The sequence below is a fragment of the Drosophila melanogaster genome, chromosome 2R, assembly GCF_000001215.4.
Source record: "Drosophila melanogaster chromosome 2R".
Taxonomy (NCBI): Eukaryota; Metazoa; Arthropoda; class Insecta; order Diptera; family Drosophilidae; genus Drosophila; species Drosophila melanogaster.
The window spans coordinates 17,019,784-17,044,731 of NT_033778.4; the positions used below are offsets into that span (position 1 = coordinate 17,019,784).

Below are 24,948 nucleotides of genomic sequence, written 5' to 3' on the forward strand. Positions count from 1 at the left end.
AAATTCTTAATATATAAATAAGAATTTATTATTATATATTATTTGTTGTCGGTTCAAAAATTAATTTAATCGTAATGTAAATTGTATTTCTTATTAAGAATATACAAATTCTCAATATCTTAAATCACGCAATATAATATCGAATTACAATTCAGATTACGATTAAAATCATTTTTGAACCACTTGACAACCCTATATATAATTCGATATTATTTCCCTCGCGTAAAACGGTCACACAGTCGAATAAATTCCGTTTTGTTATTTTTTGAGTACTACTCAATGAGTAGCATAGATTAGTACATTATTTATATTTTTTCAAGCCTTTAGTGTTTCGCTTAGAATGTGCTAGAACAATGTGAACAAGCCGGAGCAACTATATATTAAGGATAAAGTGCAATACTTACACATACAACAAAATACGAATAAGGACGACGATTTGTTAAAAATAAACGGCGAGCGTAAGTAAATATGCGTGCAGGTGAAAGCTTATGTACCTGTAGTGCTTTCGTTTTCTGTGCTCTACAAGTCCATTTGTTTAATTCTTCCATTGGGCCTTGTGCCTCCCCGTCAATCACAAATCCAAGGCACTGTGTGTGTGACTGAAACAATTGCATGCGAGAGCACTTACACACAAACATAACAAGTTCATTCACACGGCAAACTCAGTGACGTATCTTCTCTCTGCCTTTACGCGCTTATCTAACTGGTGATTAATAATTCGATCCGATTTTGGTTCTACGACATTGACGAGCGGAGGAGAACAAAAATGCAACCGGAATTGCCTTTTTCGATGGTTGCACCGCCAGCTCACGTATTCCTAGCTATTTAGAGGCGATCTCGTTCGCGTCCTTGTCGATTAGTTGTGAAATTACCGATGATCCAGTCGATCTCAGCTTGCAGATAAGGGATCTCATAGATCCATGGTATCGCATTTCTCTCCTCGAGAAGCCGTCTACGGTGCATTCAAATAAAGTGGGCCAAGCTTGGCGCCAAAAATTCCGCCATATGTATGTACACATATACATGCATACATATGTGCATTTGAAATGAACATTTTTTTGTTTTGATTTGTTTTTTTCGATTTTCTTGATTCTGTTCGCTAAGAGTTGCACCTGAGTTTTTATTGGTTGGTCCAACCAAATTTATGATTTGTGTGATTGCCCGACCAAGGAGAAGACAGGGATTCGGATTTGATTCAGCTTTATTATTAGAACACTCGATCTGGTTGCGTTAGTGTGAACGTGGAGAGCTTAGGAACAATAAAAGCTAGAAGGTTGATATTAAGAATACAGATTCTAGAGATACAGACGCAGCCCAAGTTTATTCACCCATGTTGCCACGCCTACCCTAACGCCCACAAACTGCTCAAAACTGTCACGGCCACACTTTTGAACCGTTTTAATTTTTATTTCTATTTATTTTGTTTTCGAATTTCTATGAGATAAAAATTTCCAGCAGAGTAACGGGTATCTAATAGCCGGAAAACTCGACTATAACATTTTCTTTTGTAATTAATGAAAATACCACAAAAAATAACCCAATGCCAATAAATTATTTCTAACATAGCTATAAAATTTAGTTACTATATAAATATTTACATATGTAGGTAACACGAATATGGATTTTGAAACTGGGGAGCACCAATACCAATACAAGGACATTTTGTCCGTGTTTGAGGATGCATTCGTCGACAACTTCGACTGCAAGGATGTCCAGGATATGCCGAAATCAATATTGTCCAAGGAGGAAATTGACCACATCATCATGTCTAAGGATGCAGTCAGCGGCACACTTCGCTTGTTTTGGACACTGCTCTCTAAACAGGAGGAAATGGTCCAGAAATTTGTGGAGGAAGTTCTCAGGATCAACTACAAATTCTTAATGTCGCCAATCAAGACTGAGCAACGGCAGCCCAGCATGATGACCAGGATGTACATCGAGCAGAGAGATCGTCTGTACAACGACAACCAAGTATTCGCCAAGTACAATGTGAGCCGCCTGCAACCGGTATGATAATCTCCCATTCGAAAAAAAAAACAATCAAAGAAGTCCAACGTACGAAACCGAAAAACAATTTTACTCTGTGGAATTGTTATCTAACCATACTACAATACTTTTTATATTTCAGTATCTGAAGCTAAGGCAGGCTCTTCTAGAACTTCGCCCAGCGAAAAATGTATTGATTGATGGCGTCTTGGGATCGGGAAAGACTTGGGTAGCCTTGGATGTGTGCCTATCGTACAAAGTGCAATGCAAGATGGACTTTAAGATCTTCTGGCTTAACTTGAAGAACTGCAATAGCCCGGAGACCGTGCTAGAGATGCTGCAGAAATTACTTTACCAGATCGATCCCAACTGGACAAGTCGTAGCGATCATAGCAGTAACATAAAGCTTCGAATCCACAGCATTCAGGCGGAACTGCGACGACTGCTCAAGAGCAAGCCATACGAGAATTGTCTCCTTGTTCTGCTTAATGTGCAAAATGCCAAGGCTTGGAATGCTTTCAACTTGAGCTGCAAGATATTGCTAACCACACGGTTCAAGCAGGTCACTGACTTTCTTTCGGCAGCTACCACAACTCATATTTCATTGGATCATCATTCGATGACGCTTACGCCGGATGAGGTTAAGTCTTTGCTTCTAAAGTACCTCGACTGTCGACCACAGGATTTGCCCCGGGAAGTTTTGACAACGAATCCCCGCAGACTAAGCATTATTGCTGAGAGCATTCGGGATGGTCTGGCGACCTGGGACAACTGGAAACAGTATGTGGATTATGAGTGTTCACACTGAATAAATACATAATTTTTTTTTGTAGTGTAAACTGTGATAAGCTGACGACCATCATTGAGAGCTCTCTAAACGTTCTGGAGCCCGCTGAATATAGAAAAATGTTTGATAGACTGTCAGTTTTCCCTCCATCAGCCCACATACCCACTATTGTAAGTGAGCACTGCACTTTACGGCATACATCTACTAATCGTTATCAACTTCCTGTTGAACAGCTCCTATCGTTGATATGGTTTGATGTTATCAAATCCGATGTAATGGTAGTGGTTAACAAACTTCATAAATATTCATTGGTGGAGAAGCAACCAAAAGAGTCAACCATAAGTATACCCAGCATATACTTGGAGTTGAAAGTCAAGCTTGAAAACGAATATGCACTTCATCGGAGTATCGTAGATCACTATAAGTATGTTCCTAGCCCTTTTCTTGATATCTTGAATTTTTGCTAAAATGTATTAACCTTAAGCCACGAGTAAGCCGTATACTGAGTGATTTTAACCTTTTTGTTAGTATCCCAAAAACATTCGATTCCGACGACTTGATACCGCCTTACCTGGACCAATACTTCTATAGCCACATCGGTCATCATCTAAAAAACATTGAGCACCCCGAACGGATGACTCTCTTTCGCATGGTCTTTTTAGATTTCCGTTTTCTAGAACAAAAGATTCGGCACGATTCAACTGCTTGGAATGCCAGTGGATCGATCTTGAACACGCTACAGCAGCTGAAGTTCTACAAGCCATATATTTGCGGTACGTAAATTTCTGAATCATTTGAAACAAAAAAAAAATGTAATCTTTTTTTCATGCAGACAATGACCCAAAGTATGAGCGCTTAGTCAACGCTATTCTGGATTTTTTGCCAAAGATTGAGGAAAATCTTATTTGTTCAAAGTATACGGACCTGCTTAGGATTGCCCTGATGGCCGAGGATGAGGCGATTTTTGAAGAAGCCCATAAACAAGTGCAGCGCTTTGACGATCGGGTTTGGTTTACTAACCAGTAAGTACTTACCAGCTATTGACTAATCAAACAAACAGAGCTGTCATTTTTAGTAATAATGAAATGTATATATATTAAAGTTACTTTATTATTATTATTTCACTTTTTCCTTTTATCAGCGGTCGTTTCCACCAGCACCGTCAGATTATAAACCTGGGTGATAATGAGGGGCGCCATGCTGTCTACCTTCACAACGACTTTTGCTTGATAGCGCTGGCCAGCGGGCAGATCCTGCTAACCGATGTTTCGCTGGAGGGAGAGGACACCTATTTGCTAAGGGACGAGAGCGACAGCAGTGACATTCTGCGTATGGCGGTATTTAACCAACAGAAGCACTTGATCACCTTGCACTGCAACGGCAGCGTAAAACTTTGGTCCCTGTGGCCCGATTGTCCAGGAAGGCGCCACAGTGGTGGTAGCAAGCAGCAGCTAGTCAATAGCGTGGTTAAACGCTTTATAGGGAGCTATGCAAATCTGAAAATTGTTGCTTTCTATTTAAATGAAGACGCCGGATTGCCAGAGGCCAACATCCAACTGCATGTGGCATTCATCAATGGTGATGTGAGTATTTTGAATTGGGACGAACAAGATCAGGAGTTCAAACTGTCGCACGTGCCTGTTTTGAAAACGATGCAGTCGGGAATACGGTGTTTCGTTCAGGTTTTAAAGCGATATTACGTGGTCTGCACCTCAAATTGCACACTTACTGTATGGGATTTGACCAACGGTTCCAGCAATACGCTGGAACTACATGTTTTTAATGTCGAAAACGACACGCCGTTGGCCTTAGATGTATTTGACGAAAGGAGTAAGACCGCCACCGTGTTGCTGATTTTTAAGTACAGCGTATGGCGGCTCAATTTTTTGCCAGGTCTTTCGGTTAGTTTGCAATCGGAGGCAGTGCAACTGCCAGAAGGAAGTTTCATCACCTGCGGAAAGCGTTCGACTGACGGACGTTACCTACTGCTGGGCACGTCCGAGGGACTTATTGTGTATGATCTGAAAATCTCTGATCCCGTGCTACGCAGCAATGTCAGCGAACATATAGAGTGTGTGGATATATACGAGCTGTTTGATCCTGTCTATAAGTACATTGTTTTGTGCGGCGCTAAGGGAAAACAGGTGGTCCATGTGCACACATTGCGCTCTGTAAGCGGCTCGAATTCACATCAAAACAGGGAAATCGCCTGGGTTCACAGTGCAGATGAGATAAGCGTGATGACAAAGGCTTGCTTGGAGCCTAATGTCTATCTGCGTTCTCTGATGGACATGACCAGAGAGCGGACGCAACTTCTGGCTGTGGACTCCAAGGAGCGCATTCACCTAATTAAACCGGCCATTTCTAGAATTTCCGAATGGTCCACAATCACACCCACTCATGCTGCCAGTAACTGTAAGATAAATGCCATATCCGCCTTTAACGACGAACAGATTTTCGTTGGCTATGTGGACGGAGTGATAATAGATGTTATTCATGATACAGCGCTACCTCAGCAGTTTATAGAGGAGCCCATTGATTACCTCAAACAGGTCAGTCCCAACATTCTGGTGGCGTCGGCACACAGTGCCCAGAAGACTGTGATATTCCAGCTGGAAAAGATAGATCCGCTGCAACCCAATGACCAGTGGCCATTGATGATGGATGTTAGTACCAAGTACGCGTCCTTGCAGGAAGGACAGTATATCATTTTGTTTTCCGACCACGGAGTCTGTGTGAGTGTTCTTAATTGAAGTTTATGCGAGTAAAAGTGCAGTATTTGATTTCAATATTTACCAACAGCATCTGGATATAGCTAACCCATCTGCATTCGTGAAACCAAAGGATTCGGAGGAATACATTGTCGGCTTTGATCTAAAGAACAGTCTTCTCTTTCTGGCCTACGAAAACAACATCATCGATGTGGGTTTGCTAAACATAATATCATTAAACAATTATCAATTATTTCCAACGACAGGTATTCCGTTTAATATTCAGCTGTAACCAACTAAGGTACGAACAGATTTGCGAAGAAGAGATCGCCCAGAAGGCCAAGATCAGCTATTTGGTAGCCACGGATGATGGTACCATGTTGGCTATGGGTTTCGAAAATGGCACTTTAGAGGTATACATACGTCTTACAAATTCGTTTCATAATTATTTCCTGCTAATTATACATTTCCCAACAGCTCTTTGCCGTTGAAAACAGAAAAGTTCAACTGATCTACAGCATTGAAGAGGTCCACGAGCACTGCATCCGGCAATTGCTATTCTCGCCATGTAAGTTGCTCCTGATCAGCTGCGCGGAGCAGCTGTGCTTCTGGAATGTGACGCACATGCGCAACAATCAATTGGAGCGCGAGCAAAAACGGCGGCGCAGTCGACGCCATAAGCAGCACAGTGTTACACAAGAGGATGCTGTGGATGCGGCGCCCATTGCAGCGGACATCGATGTAGATGTGACATTCGTTGCCGACGAGTTTCATCCGGTGAACCGAGGGACTGCGGAACTGTGGCGGAATAAGCGCGGCAATGCCATCCGTCCGGAACTCCTGGCCTGCGTTAAATTTGTGGGAAATGAAGCTCGTCAGTTCTTCACAGACGCCCACTTCTCCCACTTTTATGCCATAGATGACGAGGGTGTCTACTACCATCTGCAGTTGCTGGAGTTAAGCAGACTTCAACCTCCACCTGACCCAGTTACGTTGGATATTGCCAATCAGTATGAAGACTTAAAAAATCTTCGAATTCTCGACAGCCCACTTATGCAGGATTCGGATAGCGAGGGTGCTGATGTAGTTGGCAACCTGGTTCTGGAGAAGAACGGCGGAGTGGCGAGGGCGACACCAATTCTGGAGGAGGCCAGTTCATGACGCCAGAAGTGCGTCCCTAGGCGGCGCACGAAACAGGAAAGTCCAAACTACAACATGGCATTTATAGGATTACTGCTCTACTACCTGATGGTTTTGCTCTTCTACCTCCTGGGTCCGGATTTGTCCTAGGCAAACATTAGTTGTTGGCGCTTACATTTGCGAATGTATGCAGCTAACCAAGTATGATATCTCAGAGGGCGGTGGGTGCGTTGCCCTGCCTTTGTTTGTCAACGCGAGTAACCGCCACCAAATAAACGACATTTCACGAAAAACACAGAACGCGGTTTTGTTGTCTGCTCTTTGTGCTGTCCGTATGTATGTATGCATGCATGTCTGTGTGGGTGGTTGTGCTGTGCGTTTGTTTTGATTTCTGCCAGGCACGCCAGATCAAGTGTTGCAAAAGCATTGGTCCCGGGACAGTGCTGCTAAGTTCGTGTATGGATATCAGTGTTGCGGTCCAATAAATAGGTACGTATCTGGATTGTGGCTCGTCTACTTCTAAGCTGACTTAAATTAATAAAAAGGCTTTGGCCTCAATGTTTGCATTTTGGTTTTATTAAAAAGTTCAAGTCAAGTTTGGGCTATAATTTTTATAAGCTAAGATTTACACACATTGCCTTAATGAACACACGTACGAAATATATTAAGAAGCATTTAAAACAATGAATAAAAACCAATAGCTAACTTGTATCATCGGCAAGGTACCTTGTTTGTACCAGTTTTAGGTACTGAATTCCGTACCGAACTAAAGCCCTTTTCAACACTGGCAGATATGCGCTCTTTCTCGTCATTTCATTCCAATTTTCAAGCTGAAAAGAAAAGAACGTCGTGTGCGTGTTGATGGCGCGATAAGTGAAAAAAATAAAAACATTTTTCGTGTCTTTATGGAATACAATACGAGTGCGTTTTAAGTAAGTGCGTGGCGAAAGTGGCGAAGCAGAGAAAGAATGATGCGCAACTCGCTACGCGTGAGCTCACTGCAGCAACAAAAGCAATAAATAAAAAAAGTGACTACATGCATTCCGCGCACCCACACACTGGCGTAAAATTCATACATATTTAAGTGCATTTGTGCACGCTCGTCAATGGCAAAATCGCGAGCTTGCAACTGCCAGGAAATATTGTACGCAAATTTGTCTAAAAATGATCTCTAACCCATCGCACGCAGACAGACGCAGCGCGCTTATAGGGGCATCGAATGTATGACGGCATATGTGTATTTATTTTCCACACTCGCCCATCGGTGGCAGTGAGTGTTAGTGAGCGACGCGCGTGTGTGAGTGCGTCGAGTGCTGAACTCTTGAACTGCAGTACATGGCTTTAATTCGATTTTAGGGATGTGCGGCTTGACGGAGCGGGAAGCGATCGAATTAATGAGTAAATGATAAACAACTGGACGCTTTCCGAGGCTTCGAATCCCTTGTTTTTCTCTAACAAGTGGCTTGCGGCAGCCATATTGTTTTGCCTTTGCGTTTGCGGCGATGATCGCACTCGCACCCCCACACACACTCAGTCAGTCAGTCAGTCCAGTTTGTGTGTATACATATTTATTCAATTAAATATTTGCGTTTAATTAAAAAGGAGTGAAACTGCAAGAATTGATTTATTTAGGTAAACAAACAGTGAGATCAGTGCAAATTCAAAGAAAGAGAGGGAGTCTTTGTTTTTCTTTTTGGGTTTTCGTCACGCTAATTGAACACAAGCGATTAATTGAACAATCAGCTGTTCTAATGGAAAATACGCAAATCTGGAAAGGATCGCTGGAATTTTCCTGCTTGTGTGTCCGCTCTGACCCATTAGTATAGCATTAGTATTTCAATTTTTCGGCCAAAAACTTGTTTTCCCCCAACCCCAAGTCGTCATCCATTAAATGTTTCGTGAAAACTAGTCAGCAAAAAGCACAACAATAAAACCAGCAACAACTGCTGCCTGCGAGTGACAGAGAAAGCAAGAGATTACGAGAGAGAGTGAGAGAGAACGAGCGCGGCGAGAGAGCCATAGGCATTGGAATATGTATGGCTTGCGCGTGAGTGTGTGGGTGTGCTGTTCAGTTATCTGTGTTGGAATAAAAACAATGAAATTGCAAGGAGATTGCTGCCTGCATTTGAACCCTCTCCGATCCGCCCCATCCCCCATAACCCTTCACCACCCACTCAAAAAAAAAAAAAAAAAATGCAAACAAATATTTTAATGTACATGCATTAATGCCCGAAATGTCTTCAAACGAATTTTGTGTGCCCACAGGTTTAAGTGAAAAGTAGCAGTGCAAAATATATATACACATATCAAAACCCATTGGAATAGTGCAACCAAAAAATCATAAAACAGAACTAAAGCAACGAAAATCGAGGCAATTAAATCACTTCTGGATTCATTTCGGCCCGTTTTTACTAGCTAATTTAAAAATAGCTGCCGAAAGCATTCCGCAACCACTTCTGGTGACTGGCCCCACACCAATGCGAACAATACTCCACGGGATCCTCCGACTTCGAGTGGCTTACGCATGCCTTTGAATTTGCATCTTCGCACCCGCACAGCAGCCAGCAAAAGCCATCGCAGGAAACCCTATGGATGACCCATCAATCAAAAAACGGTGAGTTCAACTGCTCCACTGTCTCCATGCGCTACAATTTCCCCACTTTCCACTTTCCCACTGGTTAAATTGCTCGCATTGCGATAAGAATTTATCTTTTGTCCTCGACAGACTTAATAATTGTTATTTTCGTTCTTATTCGCAAGCAACAGTCGATTATACACATACTAATAAATATACCAAATATACATCATAGAGGCAGGTTTAATGCAAATTTCAAAGGCAGTGTCAACTGGTTGTGGGAATTGAATAATTTTAATGAAATCTCGAAGAAGAAGAAGATATTAGTCACACAAAAAGTTAAAGCTCTTATTATATCAAATCGGAAGAATTTTTACTCATAAAAGAAGCTTTCACACATTCTTGACCTAAGTGCTTATATTAACATATTAGGGCTACCCTTAAGAACTAGCAACTTATGTAAGATCGTTGCCTAAATAGTGTAGCAGCCTTTAAGAATCCTCGAAATTATATTAAAATAATAGGTATTTTACTACATTTTAAATAGTTCTTAAGCCAGTTACAGATGATTTAACTGTGCATTAGATCACCGATCAACTTTTGTAAGCAATTACTAATTCATTTGACCCGTGATTAGTCAGCAAACGTTGTTTGAAAATAGCCAATTGACGAGGTGAAACTTTGCGCCGTCTCACAGTTCTGAAACGCACTGTGTTTGCTGATTGTTTATACCAATAGTTCCCCCAAGCTTGGGGTTGTTTTTGTGCGGTTTCGACTGCCAAACGGATGACTTAATACATATATACGCTCACCAACTTAGGGAGCGGCCAGTTTTCACATTTTACCATTTATTTCTTTTATTGCCACCTAGGGAAGTTTTAGCCCAAATAGATTGGCGAAACCAGTGACTTTCTAAGCATGCTTGTGTGTGCATTTGGTGGTGGTGTCTTAACCACGAATTGTATAATATACCTATGCAAAATGATTTAAATCTATTAACAGCTCACCACCACTGGTGTTGTCGTCTGATTTGTGGGCCTTAACAGGTTTTATGCCAGCCCGTCAACGGGCTGCAGCAAGATTTCCTCAAAATTAGGCAGCTAAATTTAGACAGAAAGAGAATTCACTTGGATCAAACGGAGAGACATGCTATTGACATGGGCCAATCAGTCAAAAAAGTTAATGTAAACATTTGATTTTTGGAGGTCTTGCCTGCCCGCCCGGCTGTTATGGAAATAACTCATCATAATGATGAATTCACCAGGCGGGAAATGAGCTTTTATTATATTCCGGTATATGAACGGGTCCGAAGGTGGTACACACTGTATACTGGGACATACATATGTACATATGTATGTTTATCCATTCCATTCACATGCAAAATGATCAAATAAACGGCAATTAAAGTGTATCTATTCTTCTGGCTGATTTAATTTTAGCTCAATTAAAAGAGACCCACCAGCGACGACAAATCGCTTGGCTTTGGCTTTGGCCGTGACTTTCGTTACATGTTTGTCGCATTCACAGCGAGGTCTTGATTAGCCACTAATCTAGCTATCTGCTCTTTAAAACCCAGCATACCACATGGGAATCGTTGGCGAAGAGCAGAAGCAGTTCCGCCATGAAATTATTCAGCATTGATTACCTCTCATAGATGATTGAGCTGGCAATCCGCTGGTTCTATTCAATGCCTGAAGTCTAGTATTTTAAAGGGTATACAAACTAACTAGCTAATCAACCATCATGGTTTAGTAAAGGAACAATAAAAATGAATTAATTGTAACCACAGAGACGGTAGTCACCAAATCAGTGTGTATAAAAAGGCGATAAAAGGTTTTACAAGATTAGTAAAATGGTATTGGTGACAACTAATCTGAGTAAATGAAGATAAAGATTTGATAGATAACGACGGATAGAAAATTAGTCACTCAAAGCGAAGACTTTAAAACAATGAAATATCCACAGCGCTATTTCATATTGAAAAAATTGTTGCTTTTCTGCTGCCAGATATCAAGATGGAGTTCATATTATGCGGGCAGGGTTTTAATTACACTTGAGCTTACTGAATTAATAATAATTATTATTATAATAATGAATAAATAAGAGTTTTGAATAAACTAAATGTATATTTTGTTCCGTCAGGTTACTAGATTTATATACTGACGAACATGAATACGATGAGGTTCAAGAGATACCAGAAGAGTCAAGCATTCAGCCCCCGGAGACATCAACGAGCCATACCAGCACAAACGGATCCAGCCACTCAGGCCCTGGAACTGCAACTGGACCAGGAGCGACATCTGCAGGCCCGTCAGCGGGTGCGCCACAGTCACCAGTAATTGTTGTGGACTCGGTTCCCGAGCTGCCAGCGCCCAAGCAGAAATCTGTTAAGAACTCGAAGAGCAAACAGAAGCAAAAGCAGTTGGCGAACAAATCGAAGATTCCACGATCTCCTTCGTTGGCGAGCAGCCTGAGTAGTCTGGCCAGCAGCCTTAGTGGTCATAGGGATCGGGACAAAGATCGGGACAAGGATCGGGAGAACCAGAACGCCGTGCCGCCGCAGACGCCGCCGTTGCCACCGAGCTACAAGCAGAACCAAATGAATGGTGACTCTACGGCTGCAGCTGGTGGTGGTGTTTCTGCCCCAGCCACGCCCACCACCGCCAATAATAACAATGCGAGCCACAACAACGGCAGCATAATGGGCGGAGGCGTGCAATTGAATCAATCGGACAACTCCAACCCCGTTCTCCAGGCGCCGGGGGAGCGCAGTAGCCTCAATCTGACTCCCCTCTCCCGGGATCTGAGTGGTGGCCACACCCAGGAGTCCACGACGCCAGCGACCACGCCGAGTACGCCAAGCCTAGCATTACCAAAAAATTTTCAGTATTTAACCCTGACTGTGCGAAAAGATAGCAACGGATACGGGATGAAGGTATGTGCTTATACATTCAAAGTGCAACCCTTTATAATGCTTTCTTTGTTATGGATATTTAGAATTTAACGTAGAGCATTAAAAACTACTCCATTCCTCAACGAGCTTAACACGTTAGAATTTACTGGCAATAAAAAGTGTCATATACAATAGCTTAGTTGTAGGCTTTAACCTTTAGCTAAGGCAACAAATGTCTGTTACTGCCGACTCTAAAATGTCATTATAATAATTGATTTAACATTTAAGGGTGTTCTCTTTTAAACTTTTAAATTTAGTGTTGTTAAAAACAGCTGACATTAAAATAACATATTTTTACATTTATCTAAATCATTTACAGGTTTCCGGAGATAATCCTGTGTTTGTGGAGAGCGTTAAACCCGGAGGCGCAGCGGAGATTGCAGGCCTGGTTGCTGGCGATATGATACTAAGGGTGAGTAGGATAAATTCTCCTATTGCCCCAAATTCTTATATTCTTGACTACTCATTTTTAGGTAAACGGCCATGAAGTGCGACTAGAGAAGCATCCAACTGTAGTGGGTCTTATAAAAGGTATGAAAACATAGTCCTTTCAAGAAAGCAACCAAATTTATATTGTCTAGATGATGGTACAATAAATTTGTTCAATGGTCTGAGGAGATTTGGTTCAGGGGATTTCTAGGTAGCGGTTTCTCGAGGCGTCTTTCGGCACTGTTTGCACGATTTGATGGGCTCCGAGCGGGCTTCCGACTGGGGACCCTCTCCACATCTACACTTGGCTTCACTGCTCGGTATTCTGGGGCACTTGCGTTTGTTGTCCTTCCAATTCTCCGCCTGACGTTGCTTGCACTTGGCGCACTCGCACGGTGGCTTCTTGGGTAAACGCGGCTCGTAGATAAAGCTATCCCTGTTCCGGTCGCATCCTGGTGGAATCAGAGGAGCCTTCGGACAGTTCTTGTCTTTGCAATGCGGTGGCACCAGTCCGGGAGGTCTGACCAGAGGAGTCTCGTCCAGCTGTCCCTTGGATATCGTTATTTCTTTCTTCTTAGACTGGCTCTCCTTAATGTACTTTTGAATGGTTTCGTTAAAAGCGTTGACATAGCTTGGTACTTTCTCCAAAAACGCAGCTAGTCCAGCGGGAAAGACGCTTAGTAAGTCGAAAACCGATTTAACTAATTTGTTGTAGTAGTAGATGCCAAAGAAGGACCATTCTCCCTCCGGTGGCGGCCTAGGCGGGCATATATTTAGTTTACGTCGCGCCTGATCGGCGTAGGGTTCGATGCGCTCCACGGTTTCATCGTACACATCTTGCGTCTTGTTTGGAGATTCCCACACGCCGTAGTTCTTGGTGACCATTACCACAGCATAGACAACGCCCGCTCGCAAAATCAGGCCCACAACCATTTTACCAAGCTTCGAAATCCCGAACTCCTTATGATGTTTCCTGTGTGACCTCGAATTTTCGACAGCCAATGCCAGGGTATTTAGGATGGCACCTTTTTGCCACACGTTAAGTCGTCCTTAATCTTGGGTGATCGCAGTGCTCGCTTTGATTTCGTTTGATTGGAAACTTGCATTTCTCCGGGAATGTTTTCAAAGAATCTTGCATTACTGCTCTCCGAAAAGATTTCGCCATAACGTTCAGAACGATAATCTCCATAGAATTTCGATATCTCCGAGTCGTTGCTGCTTTTGAAACTTCTCCTTGGGCAGTCAAAACCATGGGATAGTATCTTCTGGGTCTGGTGCTTAAAGTCCTTAGCCCAGTCGGGCATCCGAAGGGAGAAGTAGAATCCCCGCTGGAGAGCCACACTGCAGTTGTTTGCAGCCACGAAACTGAACTGGCTTTCTCCAAGTGGGAAAGGACCCATTGATAGATTCTCAGAGGCTGCAATGACCACCTGCTCTTCCGGCTTAAGTTGACTCACAGACATGCCTATTCCGTATATATAATCCAATAGAGAATTTAATTTTGAAACTAAATCTTTTCACTTTGGTTATAATTTTAGCTTGACCCTTGATGTGGATGAAAATGGGTAGTCAAAATTTTTAATGCATTTTTGACTTTAGTTTCAATAGAATTTTGAATATTGTTCAAAAGTTAAAGATTATGTTTACTAAGTTTTCGAAAAATTCGGAACCATTAATTGCCTAGAAGTGTATGGGAAAGTTGAATTCTGCTGAATTCATTTATAGATGCTGATTTAAATATAAAGCTCATTTATCTCCCCTGAAAAACTGACAAATCCTAGCGCCCACCGTTTCGAAGGTTTCGCTCCAGTAGGACGGAATCCCTTTTAAGACCCCCCATGTGTTAGATAGTGCCTCGCCAACTGTTTTGCTTAGGGGCTTTGGTGGTGGCTCGCAGAAGGTGCCTTTGGGGCAAAACTTTTTCTCCAAATCCTCTTTTTTCTTCTGGAGTTCCTTGGATATAGTGGCTCCAATATCTGCGCCCTCCTCTGACTTGTCGTTTGAATTTTTCGTCTCCAAAGGTTCTTCTCCTTCTTTACCGACTGTACTGTTTCTGGCTTCGAATGGATCCTCCCAAACTCCTAGTTCTTTGACCAAGTAAATGGTACTAGAAAATAGCACAAGCTTAATGAGCCTGTGCAAAATCATTTTGAATTTGAAAAAGGAAATATTTTGAATATATTATTAGAAAATTTGTAGAAAAGTCCAAATAAATATTAATGGTTGACAAACTAATCAAAACTTCTTATCATTTATCAATTAAACTTTTAAGCCTCGACAACTGTTGAGCTGGCGGTGAAGCGAAGTCAGAAGCTAACGCGACCCTCTTCGGTATCAGTGGTAACGCCCTCGACACCCATTCTCTCTGGACGAGATCGTACCGCTTCAATAACTGGGCCACAGCCGGTGGACGTAAGTATCTCGAATGGGAGTCTTAGATCTCATCAATTTCATTGGTTTTTAATTGCAGAGTATTAAACGAAGGGAGATGGAGACTTACAAAATTCAGACGTTGCAGAAAATGCTGGAGCAGGAGAAACTAAATCTGGAGCGATTAAAAAGCGATCAAAATAATCCGAGCTACAAGCTATCTGAGGCGAATATCCGTAAGCTGCGCGAGCAACTTCATCAAGTGGGAGCTGAGGTGAGTAAGGGAATATTTCTGTTGGGTAAATCTATTTGTACCTCAGGCAAGCTAGGAGGTCGAAGGCGAAATCTCCATAAGCCCAGGATTCCTGTCCCTTCCAAAACATTATATTAATGCCGCAAGCAGATGCCAAGCAGCTCTGTTAACCCAGCTAATAATACAATCTAACAATGCTCTTTCGCTGTTCGTAACCGTTTTGAGTTTGAGTTGAGCGCTAAATGAAACGAGAGTTCCAAAGGGATTCAGTTGAAACCGAATGATGCTACATGATCTCTATCTTTCTCTTCCATTTCGCGGCATTCTAACGCACTCCCATGATGAAACCCTAACACAGGATGCACCGACTGTTAAACTTCAGGCGGCCGCTGGCAATAAGAACACAGCATTACTAACGCCCAACCAAATCCAACACTTGTCCGCGTCCGCCACTCACAGCAATCAGCAATTCCATCATCTTCACCACCACCACAATCTCCACAACAACAATTATCCGCCACAGCAACAGCCAGCTAGCACCTCACCCGCATTCCTGTCCCTCCTGCCGCGTTCCCTTTCGTCCTTGTCGCTGGGCACGCGCAAAAACAAGACCGAAAAGGACCTAACGACTTCATCTCCCTTTGGCCTAACGACGGATTTCCTGCAGCAGCAACGGATGAGCCACCAAGCGGAGTCGATGTCTCAATCGATGCATCAGCACACCAGCACTCCGACCTCGCAGCAGTTCTTCCATCCGCATCAGCAACAACATCGCTTTAAGGAAACTGGACCGACGTCGAAAGGCAAGAACAAGTTCCTAATTTCGAGGAGTTTGATCGAGGAGGATGTGCCGCCACCACTGCCGCAGAGGAATCCGCCCAGGCAGTTAAATTTGGACCTGAAGAACGGAAACGCGTCGCCGGGTGGGTCACATCTAGTGGCTCCAGTTTCCGATCTGGATCGCGCCACAAGTCCCCAATTAAATAGATCCCAACAACAGCAACTGCCTAGCAGCACTGACAACAGCCCGAGCAATGCCAAGTCCAAGCGTTCCAAGATCAAAACGAAGGCCCTATCGGATCCTAAGATGTCCACTCAGATGTTCCTGCAAATGGAATCGGCGAGTGCAGCTGGAGCAGCCGGAGGTTCCATCGAGGTAGATGGGGGTCCACCACCGCTACCGCCTCGCTTGCCTGGCATGATGACGGAGGATATGAGCCGCGGCAGCTGTCAGAATCTCGCTCAACCCAATTCCGTGGGCACTGCCTTCAACTATCCTCTGGTGTCCACAACAACAGCGGTGCAGAACGATAACCTGAACATTGCCTTTCCTTTGTCCCAACGACCCAACATTGTCCAGCAGCTGCAGCAATATCAACAGCAGCAGCAGCATCAAATGAGCGGTGGCCAGGCCACAGGCGTAAGTAGCCAACGAATCACTCGATCTCTTTATCTCTCTGCCAAGAAAAGCACTGCCGAAATCCTAACCTTCTAATTCTTTATTTCTTACACCCTTTTCATTCTCTAACATTTCTCTGTTTCATGCTTCTAATTAATTAATTGACGCCATCATAAGTTGCGAATGTTAATAATATTACTTTTAATTAGCTTTCCGCTAGCTCAACTAACAGCAAACGAAAACACTTTTGATTACTCACTAAACAATGAATAACACGCAGGAAATTCTTTTTTTGGGTATATTATTTGCATCGGAGATGTAGATTTTGAAAAGCTATTTACAGGTTAAATTACTTCTTATTTCATGTGTAATTTGGGCCAAATATTATTTATCCTGGCAGTTTAATTTCTATACGCCTCTACCTTCACAGGCTCTGGGACAGACTCCGAATTTGGGAAAAAACAAGCATCGACGCGTTGGTTCTTCACCGGACAATATGCATCCACGTCATCCAGGTATGATACAATTGGATTTACGTTTTTGTAATGTAATGTAAACCTATGTACATATGAAATCATCAATAGATCGGATAACGAAAACGACTTCGGGCTCGTGGGAGATTGTTGAAAAGGATGGCGAATCCTCCCCGCCCGGAACACCGCCGCCTCCATATCTATCCAGCTCCCACATGACCGTGCTGGAAGATCCGAATGAGAACAATCGTGGAGCAGCAGCAGCCGGACCTGGAGTCTTTATCGAGTCGCATCAGTTTACGCCGATGGCGGGAGCCTCTTCTCCGATCCCGATATCCTTACATTCCAGCCACATGCATGCGGCCCAGTCGAACGATACGCAGAAGGAGATCATCTCGATGGAGGACGAAAACTCGGACTTGGATGAGCCCTTCATTGACGAGAACGGACCCTTTAACAATCTAACTCGTTTGTTAGAGGCCGAGAACGTCACTTTCCTAGCCATCTTCCTAAACTACGTGATCTCAAACTCGGATCCCGCGCCACTTCTGTTTTACCTGATTACTGAGTTGTACAAGGAGGGCACCTCCAAGGACATGCGGAAATGGGCCTACGAAATCCACTCCACATTCCTCGTGCCGCGGGCTCCATTGTCATGGTATCGCCAAGATGAATCGCTGGCCCGCGAGGTGGATAATGTCCTGCAGTTGGAGTATGACAAAGTGGAGATCCTAAGGACAGTTTTTCTGCGTAGCCGAAAGCGGGCCAAGGACCTAATCAGTGAGCAGCTGCGTGAGTTTCAGCAGAAGCGCACCGCCGGCCTGGGAACCATTTACGGACCCACGGACGACAAGCTGGCCGAGGCGAAGACGGATAAGCTAAGGGAGCAAATCATCGACAAATATTTAATGCCCAATCTTCACGCGCTTATGTGAGTATGCAAATATATTTAGCTTTTGTTTGTATTTAAACATTTACCTTTCCAGTGAGGATGAGAACGGTTCACCGCCGGAGGATGTACGCAAGGTGGCGTTGTGTTCTGCTCTTTCCACCGTCATCTACCGTATTTTCAACACTCGTCCGCCTCCAAGCAGCATCGTTGAGCGGGTCCATCACTTTGTGAGCAGGGACAAGAGTTTCAAGTCGCGTATTATGGGCAAAAATCGCAAGGTGAGAGATTTGGAATGCTGTATTTATTCTAAATTATTTTTGAAATAAAAATCGATCACCCTGCAGATGAATGTTCGTGGTCATCCATTGGTATTGCGTCAATACTATGAAGTGACGCACTGCAATCATTGTCAGACGATTATCTGGGGCGTGAGCCCGCAAGGTTATCATTGTACAGGTGAGCATCTCTCTTAAATTTGATTTTGATGAATGATGAGTATATTTTCGACATCCCTGTTGCAGACTGTAAATTGAACATACACCGTCAGTGCTCGAAAGTAGTGGACGAGAGTTGTCCCGGTCCCTTGCCCCAGGCAAAACGTCTCGCCCACAACGACAAGATCAGTAAATTCATGGGCAAAATTCGACCGCGTACCAGCGACGTCATTGGAAGTAAGTAAGAGAATCTTACACTGAATCGGAACTGAATGTTTTATGTTATTTTCTAGATGAAAAGCGAAGTCGTCAAGATGAGGAATTGGATGTTGAGTTGACTCCAGGTGCGTTAATTAAACCCAAAATCAAACACTGCAACTTATACAATTCTGATATTTGTTCTTTTTAGACCGTGGTCAGGCGTCGATTGTGCGTCAACCCTCTGATCGGCGACCGGATGCGAACATATCGATAAGGTCGAATGGAAATACCTCCTGCAACACTTCGGGGCTGAACACCACCGACCTGCAAAGTTCTTTTCACGGCAGCTGTGCCAACGACAGTATTAACCCCGGCGGTGGAGCCGGATGCAACATGGATTTATCCACGAGCGTGGCGTCAACGACTCCGTCGACCAGTGGATCCGTGGCAGCCGGTCTGAGTGCTTTTGCCGAACTGAACGCCCTGGATACAGTGGATAAAGAAGCGCGTAGGGAGCGGTACGAATAATTTCTGTTTTATTATTTTCCGTTTAATAAGATACCTTATCATCCGCAGTTACAGTCAGCATCCGAAGCACAAAAGTGCACCAGTCTCTGTGAATCGGTCGGAATCCTACAAGGAGCGCTTGTCCAACAAGAGGAACCGCAACAGTCGCCGCAAGACCTCTGATCCAAGCTTGTCGTCGCGTCCCAAGTAAGTTTAAGGAATCGATTTCGCTGTCATCTAGGATGAGAATGGGAAATCCTGACCTACTGTCTTTATTTCTTGTCCTCCTTCGCCGTCTCAGCTTACCAAATAAATTCTTTCATTCCATTGTCATTGGCTGAGGCACTCCCTAGATCCTCTCAACTAAAGCATTTTCCTACGCCTTTTTGTGGCCGCCAAGTAACCGGATATTAATTTTACTAATTAATGTGTATTGCGACGCACTGCAATCAATATATGCTGTCTGCTTTCCGTTGTCGCGTTCTTGTGGCGCCAACTTTCCAAAGACTTTCCACCACGTTTATTCTTAAAGATTCGCTTTAGTTTGAGTTTTTAATTAAACTATATTCAAGTTGGCAAGGATATGATTAGCAGACAATGCATTAACGTTTTCGTGGAATCGCCCCCACTGGGCCGTCGGACCAGGGTATCCAGCCTTCGACTTATCATTACCACAGACATCGACTAATGTTTACGGTGACCATTACCGCATACGTATACGTTTAGAAGGCACTGTGGATATGATAGTTGATTAGACGCCGGCATTGACATCGATTATATTGTCCGCCCCGCTTATTGCAGCGCAATGTAGGTTACGCCAGTCCGCTCCCGACCATGTTAGCCAATGCCAGTTTGCGTCCTGGCTTCCAGCTATCCTCGTTTCTTTGCTTCCTGTTGACAAACTGTTTGAGCAACTGCTCCCGACATATTTTCCTACCAACACCTGCCAGAACTGCTGCCCTTTCAGTGGCATTTCTCGCGTTGGAATTGACTCATCAGACCGACACGGAACGCAAAAAAAATCAAAATAGTGGCAATGGAAAGAAACATTCGATTTAATCGCAGTAAAAGCTTCAAGACGACCCTTAACTTTAATAGCTTCAAGTAAATCAATATTTTAATTGAATTTTGATGTGTGAACCCCAATTCTATTAGTAGATCACAGAATGCTCGTGATAAAGTCGCTCATGTAAATGGAATTATTTTTTGGTGTAAATCTAAAAATAGAGCTTTCGGATGTTACACTTATAATTCTGGGAAAATGTGTGCACAAATTTAATTCGATCGAAATTGAACTCATTCGAAATGATCAAAATATACAACTGCTAATTTTATTGACCAGCATTTTTTTGAATTTATTTATTTTTTTTTTAAGCTTACATAATCGCATTTGCACTAGACTTGTATATCTTTTTCTTTCTCGGAGCACATTTGTTTTATGATACCTTAACGAACACATTCAATATTGTTTACTTTTTTTATCTTTCAACGCAGTGATGAACAACTGGACTTGGGTCTATCGAATGCCACTTATGTGGGCAGTTCGAATTCTAGTCTCTCTTCAGCTGGCGGCAGCGAGAGTCCCAGCACGTCAATGGAGCACTTTGCTGCACCCGGAGCAGCGGGTGGCGTCCAGGTGCCGCCAATGGGATTGAACCAGAACCAGCACCCCCATCTGCTCATCCAGCAGCACGCCCAGCAGTACTGCCAGCAGGATTCCTTTCAGGCGGGTTTGGCAGGGGCCGCTGGGAGCAGTGCAGCTAGCAACTCTAGTTTCTGGAATGCTGGCCACCCATTGCCTGTAGCTCGTTGGACGCTGGAGAGCGAGGATGAAGACGACGTGAACGAGGCGGACTGGAGTTCCATGGTGGCCGCAGAGGTGTTGGCAGCCTTAACGGACGCTGAGAAGAAGCGTCAGGAGATTATAAATGGTAAATTAATCCTTACATCTCTATTTAATATAACAATACTGTATGTATGCTTTCTGCTTAATTATTTCAAGAAATCTATCAAACTGAACGCAACCATGTGCGCACCCTAAAGCTGCTGGATCGATTATTCTTCCTGCCACTCTACGAGAGTGGATTGCTGTCCCAGGATCATTTGCTGTTGTTGTTCCCGCCCGCCTTGCTGTCGCTCCGTGAGATTCATGGCGCCTTCGAGCAGAGTCTTAAGCAACGACGCATCGAGCATAACCACGTGGTGAACACCATAGGGGATCTGCTCGCCGACATGTTCGATGGTCAGTCTGGAGTTGTTCTTTGCGAGTTTGCGGCTCAGTTCTGTGCCCGCCAGCAAATCGCCTTGGAGGCACTCAAGGAGAAGCGCAACAAGGACGAGATGCTGCAAAAGCTATTGAAAAAGTCGGAGTCACACAAGGCATGTCGCCGCCTCGAGCTAAAGGACTTGCTGCCCACCGTGCTGCAGCGCCTCACCAAGTATCCGCTTTTGTTTGAGAACCTTTACAAGGTGACCGTGCGCTTGCTGCCAGAAAACACCACCGAGGCGGAAGCCATTCAACGGGCAGTGGAATCCTCTAAAAGGATTCTTGTCGAGGTCAACCAGGCAGTAAAGACAGCAGAGGATGCTCACAAGTATGTGCCTATAAAAAAAATGCTGATTAATTATATTAAATAAACATTTTATTTATTATTTTAACAGGCTGCAAAACATTCAGCGTAAGTTAGACAGATCCTCCTATGACAAGGAAGAGTTTAAGAAATTGGACCTGACCCAACATCACCTCATCCATGACGGCAATCTGACGATCAAGAAGAATCCTAGCGTGCAGCTACATGGACTTCTGTTTGAAAACATGATTGTTTTGCTGACCAAGCAGGCAAGTTAACAGTCATAGTAACTTCTCAAAGACGTGATTAATTAACCGTTTACAATTATTTTTTTAGGATGATAAATATTATCTAAAGAACTTGCACACCCCGCTATCGATCACCAATAAGCCAGTCAGTCCAATTATGAGCATTGATGCGGACACTTTGATCCGGCAGGAGGCGGCTGATAAAAATTCCTTTTTCCTCATCAAGATGAAGACATCACAAATGTTGGAGCTACGCGCGCCTAGTAGCTCGGAGTGCAAGACGTGAGTAATCCCTGAATTCCATCAGTCAGTCATTTCTTAATTCTTCAATGTTTTCTCGCAGATGGTTTAAACACTTCTCGGATGTGGCTGCTCGTCAGTCTAAGAATCGTTCAAAGAACGCATCAAGCAACCATGACACGAGTATTAGTGATCCAGCTCTCGCCGCTATTCCGCATTCCAACACCAAAGAGTCGTTGGAGTTGAGCACTGATACAGTACAGCCATTGGCTGCGACAGCCACATTGACTACCACACCATTGGCCCCAATGCTGCCTATAGCCACGGTTACACCGGCTCCAGCGACCAATAATAGTAACGTTAGCTCTCTTACTGGAGTTCAGTTGCGAAACCCTCAACGGGATGCGACAGCAAGTGAATCTGATGCGGATTATGTAAACACACCAAAGCCGCGTTCGAGCCAAAATGAAGTTAATCGCACTATGTCCATAAGAAGCACTGGCGAACCCATTCAGAAGTATTCGGCGAATGGGACGGAAGCAAACGACGTTACTTTACGACACTCTCAGTCGACTAGGGAATCGGTTAGACCAGGATCTACTGGGGAGGAGCGAAACTCCACGTATGGTATGGTTGGAGGTAACTCCAAACGCGACAGCGCCAGCATTGTCTGCTCGAACAACTCGAACAACACGCGCACCCTTCTGATGCAGAGTCCCTTGGTGGACCCTACGGCCATTCAGGTCAGCATTAGTCCCGCTCACACAGCGGAACCTGTGTTGACACCAGGAGAGAAGTTACGCCGCTTGGACGCCTCCATTAGGAATGATTTGCTGGAGAAGCAGAAAATCATTTGTGATATCTTCCGTTTGCCAGTGGAACACTACGACCAGATTGTGGACATTGCCATGATGCCAGAGGCGCCGAAAGACAGTGCAGATATTGCTTTAGCTGCTTACGATCAGATTCAAACCCTGACCAAGATGCTGAACGAGTACATGCACGTCACGCCTGAGCAAGAGGTCTCAGCGGTGTCCACGGCGGTTTGTGGCCACTGTCACGAGAAGGAAAAGCTTCGTAAGAAGGTGGCACCATCCTCATCGTTTTCTTCATCACCACCACCGCTGCCGCCTCCCAATAGGCAGCATGCCCAGGCTCAGGCCCAGATACCGCCATCGCGGCTGATGCCCAAACTACAAACTCTTGATCTTGACGAAGTTGCCATACACGAAGACGATGACGGATACTGTGAGATCGACGAACTGCGCTTACCGGCTATTCCGTCCAAACCACATGAGCGGCCCACAACGCCACTGGCTCCTTTCAATACTGAGCCGAAAACTTCACAATCTGTTATAGATGCCTCGAAACGTCAATCCACTGATGCCGTTCCGGAGGGATTACTGGAACAAGAACCACTCGAAGGCGATAAGACGGAGACCAAGGGTGAAGATAATGAAGTGAAAACTGTGCCGTCAGATAAGCTAAGTGAATCATGCAATGAAGAGAGGCAATGTGTGGAGGCGGATATCACAAAGGAAGTGGCAGATCCAACGACCTCTAAGAATGAAGCTGCAGCATCGGTGGATGAATTACCAAGCCAGAGCCGGGAGATAAAAACGGCTGAAAACGCAAGCAAATCTGTAGCTGACAAAAAGGAAGACAACGAGGAAACCGTAAGTATACAAAATGTTATCAATTTGTGACAAGTTATCTTTTAATTAATGTCCTCCTACAGATCGAAGAAGGTGTGGCATCCACGGTCGATAGCTCCACTCAAACATCACCAACTGAATCGCCGAAAGAGACGGATAAGTTAACTGGAGGATCGAGCAGCACCTGTGGGCCGAATCGCATTCAGCACGCTAGTGTGCTGGAGCCGAGTGTGCCCTGCCATGCACTCAGCAGCATTGTAACAATACTGAATGAGCAGATTTCCATGCTTTTGGTAGGTTCTAACTTATTTAAGCCGAGATAAGAACTATAATTTCTATTTACCTAATAACAGCCAAAAATTAACGAACGCGATATGGAAAGGGAGCGATTGCGTAAAGAGAATCAACACCTTCGCGAGCTCTTGAGTGCGCTGCATGATCGACAGCGAGTTGATGAAGTAAAGGTAATGACTCAAAATAAATAAAGTAGAATATCAGAAATGTTGATACTGTGTCTTTTCGCAGGAAACTCCGTTTGATCTAAAGAAGCTGATGCATGCTGAGGATGTAGAGTTTGACGATGATATTGACGCCATTTCCAACAGTTCGCTGACGCCAACGCCTACGCCGATTCCCACAGCATCACCAAGCGCCAGCGGCCAGGTAGAGACAGCGGAAGCCATGAGGATTACTAGCACTGAGGATGAGGAATAGGAAACTTGTTTAATTTTTTTTTGTATAAAATACATATTTGTTCTTGTTTTTCCCGCACGCATTTGACCAATTGAATTGGCGGCGTCTATGTTTTACGAGTAGCCTTTCTTAGAGCATGCCTTTTACTACTGTTAATGTAGCTTCATTTGTTTTCTTAAAATATTATGTATTCCACAAGAGCCGATAACACTTTAAATTAAGTCTAACATTGTCCCCTCGTAAAACTAATTAAATACATATATATATGCATATTATCGACTTAAAAAATATCAGATAAACACACAATGTTTGATACATTTATAAAGAACAATAAACAACATAGTTATTGAGAAGAATAGCACAAAAATGTCCATATACATATCTTTCCCGTAAAGGGAAAATAAAGTGAAAAGTAGACACGTTAGTGCGGCA

At 43.8% G+C, this 24,948-nt stretch overlaps 5 protein-coding genes and 3 non-coding genes across 15 annotated transcripts, besides 1 other annotated feature; 2 read left to right on the top strand and 6 right to left on the bottom strand.

Annotated features, from left to right (window-relative positions):
* Positions 1-243: 243 nt before the first annotated feature.
* On the top strand, positions 244-6,920 carry Dark (Death-associated APAF1-related killer). 2 transcript variants are annotated; one of them, NM_166207.3, is made up of 11 exons: positions 244-458; positions 1,607-2,007; positions 2,129-2,766; positions 2,820-2,943; positions 3,007-3,197; positions 3,302-3,546; positions 3,606-3,795; positions 3,915-5,508; positions 5,576-5,695; positions 5,751-5,897; positions 5,962-6,920. In NM_166207.3, the coding sequence occupies exons 2-11, from the start codon at positions 1,618-1,620 to the stop codon at positions 6,643-6,645; spliced, it is 4,323 nt and encodes a 1,440-aa protein (NP_725637.1). In that variant the 5' UTR covers positions 244-458; positions 1,607-1,617; the 3' UTR covers positions 6,646-6,920. The 2 variants fall into 2 exon arrangements, with proteins under 2 accessions (NP_725637.1, NP_725638.1); NM_166208.3 differs by having other exon boundaries at positions 3,302-3,795.
* Positions 1,234-1,513: a mobile genetic element.
* On the bottom strand, positions 3,869-7,210 carry asRNA:CR44390 (antisense RNA:CR44390). 2 transcript variants are annotated; one of them, NR_124586.1, is made up of 3 exons: positions 6,751-7,210; positions 5,570-6,692; positions 3,869-5,504 (listed from the first exon to the last, which is right to left on the bottom strand). The 2 variants fall into 2 exon arrangements; NR_124587.1 differs by having other exon boundaries at positions 5,570-6,661; positions 6,730-7,210.
* Positions 7,211-7,406: 196 nt separating this feature from the next.
* RhoGEF2 (Rho guanine nucleotide exchange factor 2) lies at positions 7,407-24,870 on the top strand. 5 transcript variants are annotated; one of them, NM_206146.4, is made up of 24 exons: positions 7,407-7,556; positions 8,890-9,238; positions 11,342-12,134; positions 12,472-12,564; positions 12,626-12,683; positions 14,854-14,993; positions 15,052-15,225; positions 15,563-16,624; positions 17,034-17,118; positions 17,188-18,007; positions 18,063-18,246; positions 18,313-18,424; positions 18,490-18,639; positions 18,696-18,746; positions 18,812-19,121; positions 19,180-19,317; positions 20,605-21,041; positions 21,113-21,704; positions 21,772-21,949; positions 22,017-22,210; positions 22,272-23,844; positions 23,907-24,116; positions 24,177-24,287; positions 24,349-24,870. In NM_206146.4, exons 2-24 carry the CDS (start codon positions 9,213-9,215, stop codon positions 24,535-24,537), a joined length of 7,680 nt encoding a protein of 2,559 aa, NP_995868.1. In that variant the 5' UTR covers positions 7,407-7,556; positions 8,890-9,212; the 3' UTR covers positions 24,538-24,870. The 5 variants fall into 5 exon arrangements, with proteins under 5 accessions (NP_995868.1, NP_001246381.1, NP_477317.1 ...); NM_001259452.2 differs by having other exon boundaries at positions 19,186-19,317; NM_057969.6 differs by having other exon boundaries at positions 7,407-7,545.
* On the bottom strand, positions 12,704-14,229 carry CG43327 (uncharacterized protein). Its single transcript, NM_001259453.2, has one exon. It carries the CDS (start codon positions 14,042-14,044, stop codon positions 13,595-13,597), a length of 450 nt encoding a protein of 149 aa, NP_001246382.1. The 5' UTR covers positions 14,045-14,229; the 3' UTR covers positions 12,704-13,594.
* On the bottom strand, positions 12,704-14,229 carry CG43328 (uncharacterized protein). Of its 2 annotated transcripts, none has more exons than NM_166211.4 (1): positions 12,704-14,229. In NM_166211.4, the coding sequence occupies exon 1, from the start codon at positions 13,512-13,514 to the stop codon at positions 12,789-12,791; it is 726 nt and encodes a 241-aa protein (NP_725642.3). In that variant the 5' UTR covers positions 13,515-14,229; the 3' UTR covers positions 12,704-12,788. The 2 variants fall into 2 exon arrangements, with proteins under 2 accessions (NP_725642.3, NP_001286516.1); NM_001299587.1 differs by having other exon boundaries at positions 12,704-13,577.
* Positions 14,262-14,826, bottom strand: CG43371 (uncharacterized protein). The gene has a single exon (NM_001259454.2). The coding sequence runs from the start codon at positions 14,727-14,729 to the stop codon at positions 14,328-14,330; it is 402 nt and encodes a 133-aa protein (NP_001246383.1). The 5' UTR covers positions 14,730-14,826; the 3' UTR covers positions 14,262-14,327.
* asRNA:CR45144 (antisense RNA:CR45144) lies at positions 16,912-18,199 on the bottom strand. The gene is made up of 2 exons (NR_124588.1): positions 18,055-18,199; positions 16,912-17,954 (listed from the first exon to the last, which is right to left on the bottom strand).
* asRNA:CR45145 (antisense RNA:CR45145) lies at positions 20,412-23,515 on the bottom strand. Its single transcript, NR_124589.1, has 2 exons — positions 23,441-23,515; positions 20,412-21,712 (listed from the first exon to the last, which is right to left on the bottom strand).
* Positions 24,871-24,948: the final 78 nt, after the last annotated feature.